The sequence below is a fragment of the Coregonus lavaretus genome (genome assembly GCF_964263955.1).
Source record: "Coregonus lavaretus genome assembly, chromosome: 7".
NCBI lineage: Eukaryota > Metazoa > Chordata > Actinopteri > Salmoniformes > Salmonidae > Coregonus > Coregonus lavaretus.
In genome coordinates, this window is record NC_139994.1 from 7,205,045 (window position 1) to 7,216,236 (window position 11,192).

The window sequence follows — 11,192 nt, forward strand, 5'->3', positions numbered from 1 at the left end:
GGTTGGCTGTGTCTGATGGTAGGCTATGTCTGAAGGTTGGCTATGTCTGAAGGTAGGCTATGTCTGATGGTAGGCTACGTCTGAAGGTTGGCTGTGTCGGATGGTAGGCTATGTCTGAAGGTTGGCTATGTCTGAAGGTTGGCTATGTCTGATGGTAGGCTACGTCTGAAGGTTGGCTGTGTCTGATGGCAGGCTATGTCTGAAGGTAGGCTATGTCTGAAGGTAGGCTACGTCTGAAGGTTGGCTATGTCTGATGGTAGGCTATGTCTGAAGGTAGGCTATGTCTGAAGGTTGGCTACGTCTGAAGGTAGGCTACATCTGAAGGTAGGCTATGTCTTTGGGCTCCCGAGTGGCGCAGCAGTCTAAGGCGCTGCATCTCAGTGCTTGAGGCGTCACTACAGTTTACAGGCTGTATCACAACCGGCCGTGATTGGGAGTCCCATAGGGCGGCGCACAATTGGCCCAGCGTCTTAACTGACTTGCCTAGTTAAATAAATTAAAAAAGTGTCTGAAGGTAGGATATGTCTGAATGTAGGCTACGTCTGAAGGTAGCCTATGTCTGAAGGTAAGCTACACTACCATTCAAAAGTTTGGGGTCACTTAGAAATGTCCTTGTTTTTTAAATCACTTTTTTTGTCCATTAAAATAACATAAAATGGATCAGAAATACAGTGTAGACATTGTTAATGTTGTAAATGGCTATTGTAGCTGGAAACGGCTGATTTTTTATGGAATATTTACATAGGCGTACAGAGGCCCATTAACAGCAACCATCAGTCCTGTGTTCCAATGGCACGTTGTGTTTGCTAATCCAAGTTTATCATTTTAAAAGGCTAATTGATCATTAGAAAACCCTTTTGCAATTATGTTAGCACAGCTGAAAACTGTTGTGCTGATTAAAGAAGCAATAAAACTGGCCAGAAAAAAAGCTGTATCTCAGACTGACCAATAAAAATAAAAGATTAAGATGGGATATGGTTTTTGCTTTGCAACTCTGCCTAGAAGGTCAGCATCCCGGAGTCGCCTCTTCACTGTTGATGTTGAGACTGGTGTTTTGCGGGTACTATTTAATGAAGCTGCCAATTGAGGACCTGTGAGGCGTCTGTTTCTCAAACTAGACACTCTAATGTATTAGTCCTCTGGCTCAGTTGTGCACCGGGGCCTCCCACTCCTCTTTCTATTCTGGTTAGATCCAGTTTGCGCTGTTCTGTGAAGGGAGTAGTACACAGCGTTGTACGAGATCTTCAGTTTCTTGGCAATTTCTCGCATGGAATAGCCTTCATTTCTCAGAGCAAGAATAGACTGACGAGTTTCAGAAGAAAGTTATTTGTTTCTGGCCATTTTGAGCCTGTAATCGAACCCACAATTGCTGATGCTCCAGATACTCAACTAGTCTCAAGAAGGCCAGTTTTATTGCTTCTTTAATCAGCACAACAGTTTTCAGCTGTGCTAACATAATTGCAAAAGGGTTTTCTAATAATCAATTAACCTTTTAAAATGATAAACTTGGATTAGCAAACACAACGTGCCATTGGAACACAGGACTGATGGTTGCTGTAGATATTCCATTAAAAATCTGCCATTTCCAGCTACAATAGCCATTTACAACATTAGCAATGTCTACACTGTATTTCAGATCAATTTGACGTTATTTTAATGAACAAAAAAATTGCTTTTCTTTCGAAAACAAGGACATTTCTAAGTGACCCCAACATTTTGAACGGTAGTGTATGTCTGAAGGTAAGCTATGTCGGAAGGTAAGCTATGTCTGAAGGTAAGCTATGTCTGAAGGTAGGCTTTGTCTGAAAGTAGATAATGGCGCCGGAGGAGATGGCTGTCGTTTCACGGGCTCCTAACCAATTGTGCTATTGTGTGTGATTTTTCGCGTTATTTGTAACTTATTTTGTACATAATGTTTCTGCCACCGTCTCTCATGACCGAAAATAACTTCTGGATATCAGGACAGCGATTACTCACCTCATACTGGACAAAGATTTTTTCTTTAACGAGTCGGATGCAAAGGATTTACTTCAGACACCCGACAAGGCCCAAATCCCCGTCATTCGCAGGAGAAAGAGACGGAGATATCGGGGACATAGGTCGGGGTGCCTTGTAAGGATCCGACGGTGTGTGGGTAATCTGCCTCTACCATCAGTCCTATTAGCCAACGTACAATCATTGGATAACAAAATAGATGAGCTACGTTCACGAATATCCTACCAACGGGTCGTAGCTGAACGATGACATGAATAACATACAGCTAGAGGGGTTTACGCTGCATTGGCAAAATAGAACAGCCGCCTCCGGTAAGACAAGGGGTGGCGGTCTGTGTCTATTTGTAAACAACAGCTGGTGCACCAAATCTAATACTAAGGAAGTCTCGAGGTTTTGCTCACCTGAGGTAGAGTATCTCATGATAAGCTGTAGACCACACTATTTACTAAGAGAGTTTTCATCTATATTTTTCATAGATGTCTATTTCCAACACAAACCGATGCTGGCACTAAGACCGCACTCAATGAGCTGTATAAGGCTATAAGCAAACAGGACAACGCTCATCCGGAGGCGGCGCTCCTAGTGGATGGGGACTTTAATGCAGGGAAACTTGAATCCGTTTTACCTCATTTCTACCAGCATGTTAAATGTGCAACCAGAGGAAAAAAAACTCTAGACCACATTTACTCCACACACAGAGACGCGTACAAAGCTCTCCCTCGCCCTCCATTTCGCAAATCTGAAAATAATTATGTCCTCCTGATTCCTTCTTACAAGCAAAAACTAAAGCAGGAAGCACCAGTGACTCGGTCAATAAAGAAGTGGTCAGATGATGCAGATGCTAAGCTACAGGACTGTTTTGCTAGCACAGACTGGAATATGTTCCGGGATTCTTCCGATGGCATTGAGGAGTACACCACATCAGTCAATGTCTTCATCAATAAGTGCATCGATGTCGTTGTCCCCACAGTGACCGTACGTACATACCCCAACCAGAAGCCATGGATTACAGGCAACATCCGCACTGAGTTGAAGGGTAGAGCTGCCGCTTTCAAGGAGCAGGTCTCTAACCCGGACGCTTATAAGAAATCCCGCAATGCCCTCCGACGAACCATCAAACAGGCAAAGCGTCAATACAGGACTAAGATTGAATCATACGACACCGGCTCCGACGCTCGTCGGATGTGGCAGGGCTTGCAAACTATTACAGACTACAAAGGGAAGCACAGCTGCAAGCTGCCCAGTGACACGAGCCTACCAGACGAGCTAAATGACTTCTATGCTCGCTTTGAGGCAAGCAACACTGAAGCATGCATGAGAGCATCAGGACGTGTACTCCGAGCATGCGCTGACCAACTTGAAAGTGTCTTCACTGACATTTTCAACCTGTCCCTGTCTGAGTCTGTAAAACCAACATGTTTCAAGCAGACCACCATAGTCCCTGTGCCCAAGAACACTAAGGTAACCTGCCTAAATGACTACAGACCCATGGCACTCACGTCGGTAGCCATGAAGTGCTTTGAAAGGCTGGTCATGGCTCACATCAACACCGTTATCACAGAAACCCTAGATCCACTCCAATTTGCATACCTCCCCAACAGATCCACAGATGATGCAATCTCTATTGTACTCCACACCGCCCTTTCCCACTTGTACAAAAGGAACACCTACGTGAGAATGCTATTCATTGACTACAGCTCAGCGTTCAACACCATAGTGCCTTCAAAGCTCATCACTAAGCTAAGGACCCTGGGACTAAACACCTCCCTCTGCAACTGGATCCTGGACTTCCTGACGGGTCGCCCCCCAGGTGGTAAGGGTAGGTTACAACACATCTGCCATGCTGATCCTCAACACGGGGGCCCCTCAGGGCTACGTGCTTAGTCCCCTCCTGTACTCCCTGTTCACCCATGACTGCATGGCCAGGCATGACTCCAACACCATCATTAAGTTTGCCGACGACACAACAGTGGTAGGCCTGATCACCGACAATGATGAGACAGCCTATAGGGAGGAGGTCAGAGACCTAGCCGTGTGGTGCCAGGATAACAACCACTCCCTCAACATGATCAAGACAAAGGAGATGATTGTGGACTACAGGAAAAGGAGGACCATGCACGCCCCCATTCTCATCGACGGGGCTGTAGTGGAGCAGGTTGAGAGCTTCAAGTTCCTTGGTGTCCACATCACCAACAAACTATCATGGTCCAAACACACCAAGACAGTCGTGAAGAGGGCACGACAAAGCCTATTCCCCCTCAGGAGACTGAAAAGATTTGGCATGGGTCCTCAGATTCTCAATAAGTTCTACAGCCTCACCATCGAGAGAATCGTGACTGGTTGCATCACTGCCTGGTATGGCAACGGCTCAGCCTCCGACTGCAAGGCACTACAGAGTGTAGTGCGTATGGCCCAGTGCATCACAACCCCACCCACCCACTCTTTTACGCTGCTGCCACTCTCTTTTTATTATCTATGCATAGTCACTGTGATTCTACCTACATGTACATATTACCTCAATTACCTTGACTGACCTGTGACCCCACACATTGACTCTGTACTAGTACCCCTTTTATATAGCCTCACTGCTGCTATTTTACTGCTGCTCTTTAATCATTTCTTTTTTTTTTAAAATCTTTTTAAAATCTTTTTTTTCTTTAAACTGCATTGTTGGTTAAGGGCTTGTAAGTAAGCATTTCACTGTAAGGTTGTATACCTGTTGTATTCGGCGCATGTGACAAATACAATTTGATTTGATTTGATTGATATCTTTCAGAAGGAGATAGCGGTACTTTAACAAGTGTAACACATCCCCACAGGTTGTTGTTCTTTAAGTTATTATCATCTCCATCAGTGTCTATGGGGCATGCTAACGAGCGCAAACATGCTAACCACCGTGATAAAAGGATGATTAGCACTTAGCGATTAGTGCTTTTGGTTAATATGAGCTACACACCAACAGCCAGCCATTCTGCTTGGCACCTAGCCTGGGTGCTAACTTGGCTAATACAGCTAATACTAACGCTAAGATGGATGGCCTTCCTGGATCATTAACTACAGACGGAGGAATAGTGGTCCCAGACAAGCCGTTCTCATTAGAGAGCGAGAGAGAGAAAGAGAGAGAGAGAGAGTGCATGAGAGAAAAGAGAGAGAGAGACAGAGACAGAGACATGGAGGGATTGAGAGAGAGGACAGAGTTTGGATTCTTTCCATATGTCCCCTTAGAAGGTAACAGATAGTGTTTATTATGCAGATAGAAACAAAGGGAGGAGGAGAGGTAGTGGAGTGCCAAGTGTGGTGGATAGAGAGAGTGTGGTAAAGGAGATAGAGAGGTGTATTTTAACTCACCGTCTCTCCCTTGGGGCCCATCATTCCTGGGTAACCCCTCAATCCCATAGGACCCTATTAGATGGAGAGAAAGTGAGAGTTGAAATAAATGATATTATGTCAATGTTGCATGAGTAAAAGTGGCTTAACATCTGTATTTTATTCTCACAACATTCTAACAACATCTGTGCTCTGACCATATTGCTTTACTATAATGTTTACATAACATTGTGCATGTTGAATCAGTCATAGGTAGATGAAGGTCATTACCGGGGGTCCTGGGATTCCCTGCTCACCAGAGATGCCGACCTCTCCCTTCGTACCCTGAGAGAGAGAGAAAAAGAGAGAGAGAGAAAGAGAGAGAGAGACAGACAGACAGACAATGTCTTTATTCTTTTGGAACTTTTGTGAGTGTAATGTTTATTGTTAATTTCTGTATTGTTTATTATGTAAACATATGTTTCCCATGCCAATAAAGCCCTTAAACTGAATTGAATTGAGACAGAGAGAGAGTGAGAGACAGAGATAGAGACAGAGAGAGAGAGACAGAGATAAATAAAAAATGTGACAATAACATAACTAAAAGCGTTTCATGCATGTATCTATCGTGAGCTGTATCTTCTGCTACTACATTACTCCTCAGTAAATAGCAGCCAACTGAAATCAGTAGAATAAAGTGTTCTCTGTATGATGGCCAGGGAGTGTCTCTGTATGATGGTAAGGGAGTATTCTCTGTATGATGGCCAGGGAGTGTTCTCTGTATGATGGCCAGGGAGTGTTCTCTGTATGATGGCCAGGGAGTGTCTCTGTATGATGGCCAGGGAGTGTTCTCTGTATGATGGTCAGGGAGTGTCTCTGTATGATGGCCAGGGAGTATTCTCTGTATGATGGCCAGGGAGTGTCTCTGTATGATGGCCAGGGTGTCACGGTTTCGGCCGAGGCTGCTCCTCTTCCTTGTTCGGGCAGGCTTCGGCGGTCGTCGTCTCCGGAGTACTAGCTGCCACCGTTCTATGTTTCATGTTCATTTGGTTTTGTCTGTTCATGACACCTGTCCCTTATTTGTGTCTTAATTGTTTCCCTATTTAGTTTCGTGTGTGTGGGTCAGGTGTTATGCGTGATTGTTTGTTGTCAGACTGCCTCTGATGGTTTATTTCTCTCGTTGTTGGCGTGTCCCGAGAGTTCGCACTGCGTGCGCTTTTCCTGTGTATTTTCGCACTGTGTTTTGTGCGTAATTGTTTGTGCCACCCGGTTGGGTAGGCGACTATTTTTGTTCACGTATTGAACAGTACTATAAAAGACGGTTGTAGTCATCCTGGTTCCTGCGCTTGATTCCTTCCACTCATCTACACACACCACTCTGACAGAATCACGCATCATATCCATGGAATCAGCAGGAGCGACCGAGCCGACAGCCGAGATGGCTGAACGTCTTCGTGGCCAGGAGGACCGCATCAACCAGGTCTGTCATGCCCTGGAGGGGGTGATGAATACTCTGCACCGATGGGAGACCAGCGGGGTTCCCACACCTCCACGAACCGAACCAGCCCCATCGGTCAGCCCTCCTGTCTCATCTCCGGAACCTAGTGGGATTCGGCTCTCGCTCCCGAGGGCGTACGACGGCTCCACTGCCGGGTGTCAAGGGTTCCTGCTGCAGGTGGAGCTCTACCTCGCCACCGTACACCCGGCGCCCTCGGGACACGAGAGCGTCTCAGCCCTCATCTCCTGTCTCACCGGCAAGGCGTTGGAGTGGGCCAACGCCGAGTGGAGGAGAATGGACGCCGCTACCACGAACTATGCGGAGTTCTCCCGCCGCTTCCGTGCTGTGTTCGACCATCCACCAGAAGGGAAGGCGGCGGGGGAGCGTCTATTCTACCTCCGACAGGGGATGAGGAGCGCCCAGGACTTTGCCTTGGAGTTTCGGACCCTAGCGGCTGATGCAGGGTGGAATGAGCGGGCCCATATCGACCATTTCCGCTGCAGCCTCCGGGAGGACGTCCAGCGAGAGTTGGCGTGCAGGGACACTTCGTTGACTTTCGACCAGCTTGTCGACATGGCCATCCGGCTGGATACCCTGCTCGCCACCCGTGGACGTTCCGGGAGGGGGTTGCCCATTCCACTCTCCAGCACCTCCGAGCCGAGCCCTATGGAGCTCGGAGGTGCTGGCGCTAGGGAACGGAGGAGGAGGAGCCCGAGGGGACCCGGCCCTTGCACCAACTGTGGTCGTGGAGGGCACACCGCGGCTAGGTGTTGGGGCGGGTCCTCCAGTGAGGGAGAAGGCAGGTCACGCATTGGGGGGTCCACCCAGGTGAGTAGGCGCCCTGCTTACCCAGAGCTTTCTGTCGTGCACCTAACCTTGCCTGTTTGTTTCCCACAGGTTGCACCTCGTTCCCAGCATAAGGCGCTGGTAGATTCAGGCGCAGCTGGGAATTTTGTAGATCGCCAGTTCTGTATAGAGTTAGGGATTCCCCTCCTTCCAGTGGATAAGCCTTTCCCCGTCCATGCCCTAGATAGCCGTCCGTTAGGGTCTGGGTTGATTAGGGAGGTCACAGCACCCCTTCAGATGATGGCGCAGGAGGGTCATGAGGAGAGAATTCAGCTCTATCTGATTGACTCTCCTGCGTATCCGGTAGTGCTGGGTCTTCCCTGGTTGATGACTCATGACCCTATTATTAGGTGGCGAGAGAAAGCTCTTAAAGGGTGGTCTGCTCAATGTGAGGGGCGGTGTCTGGGTGTTTCCATAGGGGCGACCTCGGTGGAGAGTCCGAATCTAATGCCAGCACTGCAGATTCCCCCCGAGTATGAGGATTTGGCACTGGCGTTCAGTAAGACTCGGGCGGCGCAGCTGCCGCCTCATAGGCGGGGGGATTGTGCGATAGATCTCCAGTCAGGAGCAGCTCTCCCGCGGAGCCATGTGTATCCCTTGTCTCAAGAGGAGAGAAAGGCTATGGAGACGTACATCTCTGAGTCTCTTAGACAGGGATACATACGGGCCTCCGTTTCACCCGCTTCCTCAAGTTTCTTTTTTGTAAAGAAAAAGGATGGAGGTCTGCGCCCGTGTATTGATTACCGCGGTCTCAATCAGATCACAGTGAAGTACAGCTATCCACTTCCTCTGATTGCGACTATGACGGAGTCACTGCACGGTGCGCGGTTCTTTACAAAATTGGATCTTAGGAGCGCATATAACTTGGTGCGCATTCGAGAGGGCGATGAATGGAAGACAGCGTTTAGCACGACTTCCGGACACTACGAGTATCTAGTCATGCCATATGGGTTGATGAATGCTCCCTCAGTCTTCCAATCCTTCGTCGATGAGATTTTCCGGGACATGCAGGGACAGGGAGTAGTGGTGTACATCGACGACATTCTGGTGTATAGTCCTACCCGTGCTGAGCATGTAGCCCTGGTGCGCCGAGTATTGAGGCGGCTGTTGGAGCATGACCTATATGTCAAGGCAGAGAAATGTCTGTTTTTCCAGAAGTCGGTCTCCTTTCTGGGTTACCAGTTGTCTGCGTCAGGGGTGAAGATGGAGGTAGACCGGGTGTCAGCTGTGCGTAATTGGCAGACCCCAACCACTGTGAAGGAGGTGCAACGGTTCTTGGGTTTTGCGAATTATTACCGGAGGTTTATCCGGGGTTTTGGACAGGTGGCAGCTCCCATAACGTCTCTGTTAAAGGGGGGTCCGGTGCGCTTGCGGTGGTCAGCTGAGGCGGACAGGGCATTTGGGAGACTGAAGGACCTGTTTACCTCGGCGCCGGTGTTGGCGCATCCGGATCCCTCTTTACCGTTCCAAGTAGAGGTGGACGCGTCAGAGGCCGGGATAGGGGCCGTTCTTTCCCAGCGTTCTGGCACTCCACCTAAACTCCGTCCCTGTGCGTTTTACAGTAAGAAGCTCAGTCCGGCGGAGCGGAATTATGACGTAGGAGACAGGGAGCTGTTAGCCGTGGTCCAGGCCCTAAAGGTGTGGCGGCATTGGCTCGAGGGGGCTCAACACCCTTTCCTCATTCTAACTGACCATCGTAACCTGGAGTACATCCGGGCAGCTAGGAGACTGAATCCTCGCCAGGCTCGCTGGACTATGTTTCTAGCCCGGTTTGTGTTTAAAATCACATACATCCCTGGGTCCCAGAACGGGAAGGCAGATGCTCTGTCTCGGCGGTATGACGCAGAGGAGAGGTCAGTTGAGTCCACGCCCATACTACCGGAGTCTTGTCTGGTTGCTCCGGTGGTGTGGGAGGTTGATGGTGAGATCGAGCGGGCGTTACGCACCGACCCGAGTCCTCCACAGTGTCCTGTGGGTCGGACGTACGTTCCGCTCGAGGTACGCGATCGCCTCATTTGTTGGGCTCATACGTCCCCCTCCTCTGGCCATCCGGGTATCGGCCGGACAGTGCACTGCCTTAGCACGAAGTACTGGTGGCCAACGTTAGCTAGGGATGTGAGGATTTATGTCTCCTCCTGTTCGGTGTGTGCCCAGTGTAAGGCGCCCAGACATTTGCCCAGGGGTAAGTTACAACCCCTGCCTATTCCACAACGACCCTGGTCCCACCTCTCGGTGGATTTTGTTACCGACCTTCCCCCCTCACAGGGGAATACTACCATCCTGGTCGTTGTGGATCGGTTCTCTAAGGCCTGTCGTCTCCTTCCCATGCCGGGTCTACCCACTGCCCTACAGACCGCAGAGGCTCTGTTCACCCATGTCTTCCGGCATTACGGGGTACCCGAGGATATAGTGTCTGACCGAGGCCCCCAGTTCACCTCTAGAGTGTGGAGAGCATTTATGGAACGGTTGGGGGTTTCGGTAAGCCTTACCTCGGGTTACCACCCGGAGAGTAATGGGCAGGTTGAACGTGTCAACCAGGATGTGGGTAGGTTTCTGAGGTCGTACTGTCAGGGCCGGCCGGAGGAGTGGGCGAGATATGTGCCCTGGGCCGAGATGGCACAGAACTCTCTTCGCCACTCCTCCACCCAACTAACCCCTTTTCAGTGTGTATTAGGGTACCAGCCGGTTCTGGCACCATGGCATGAGAGCCAGATCGAGGCCCCCGCTGTGGATGAGTGGGTGCGGCGCTCGGAGGAGACGTGGGACGCTGCACACGTCCATCTGCAGCGTGCCATACGTCGACAGAAGACGAGCGCCGACCTACACCGCAGTGAGGGGCCAGTATACGCACCTGGAGATCGAGTCTGGCTCTCAACCAGAAACCTGCCCCTCCGCCTGCCCTGCCGGAAGCTGGGTCGGCGGTTTGTGGGGCCATTTAAAGTCCTGAGGAGATTGAACGAGGTGAGTTATAGGTTAGAACTACCTGTTGATTACAAAAATATTAACCCCTCGTTCCATGTGTCTCTCCTCAGGCCGGTGGTAGCTGGTCCACTCCAGGACTTTGAGATTGAGGAGACTCCTCCGCCCCCGTTGGACATCGAGGGGGCTCCGGCGTACACCGTGAGGTCCATCCTGGATTCTAGACGCCGGATGGGGGTCTTCAATATCTCGTGGAGTGGGAGGGGTACGGTCCGGAGGAGCGGTGCTGGGTGCCAAGGAGGGACGTATTGGACCAGTCCCTACTGACCGATTTCCATCGGGGTCATCCTGCGCGCCCTGCTCCGCGTCGTCCGGGTCGTCCCCGAGCTCCGGGTCGGCGCACGGCTGGAGCCGCGCGTCAAGGGGGGGGTACTGTCACGGTTTCGGCCGAGGCTGCTCCTCTTCCTTGTTCGGGCAGGCTTCGGCGGTCGTCGTCTCCGGAGTACTAGCTGCCACCGTTCTATGTTTCATGTTCATTTGGTTTTGTCTGTTCATAACACCTGTCCCTTATTTGTGTCTTAATTGTTTCCCTATTTAGTTTCGTGTGTGTGGGTCAGGTGTTATGCGT

General features: G+C 50.1%; 1 protein-coding gene across 1 annotated transcript in view; it reads right to left on the bottom strand.

The window, feature by feature from the left end:
- The window catches only part of LOC311131861 (uncharacterized protein), a gene marked incomplete at both ends in the record, with an annotated part of 33,764 nt that overhangs the window by 12,599 nt on the left and 9,973 nt on the right, over nucleotides 1–11,192 (bottom strand). Inside the window, 2 exons of the mRNA XM_084164989.1 lie at nucleotides 5,344–5,397; nucleotides 5,593–5,646. Of these exons, the coding sequence (XP_084021115.1) occupies nucleotides 5,344–5,397; nucleotides 5,593–5,646 (108 nt within the window). The remainder of the gene's footprint in view (nucleotides 1–5,343; nucleotides 5,398–5,592; nucleotides 5,647–11,192) is intronic.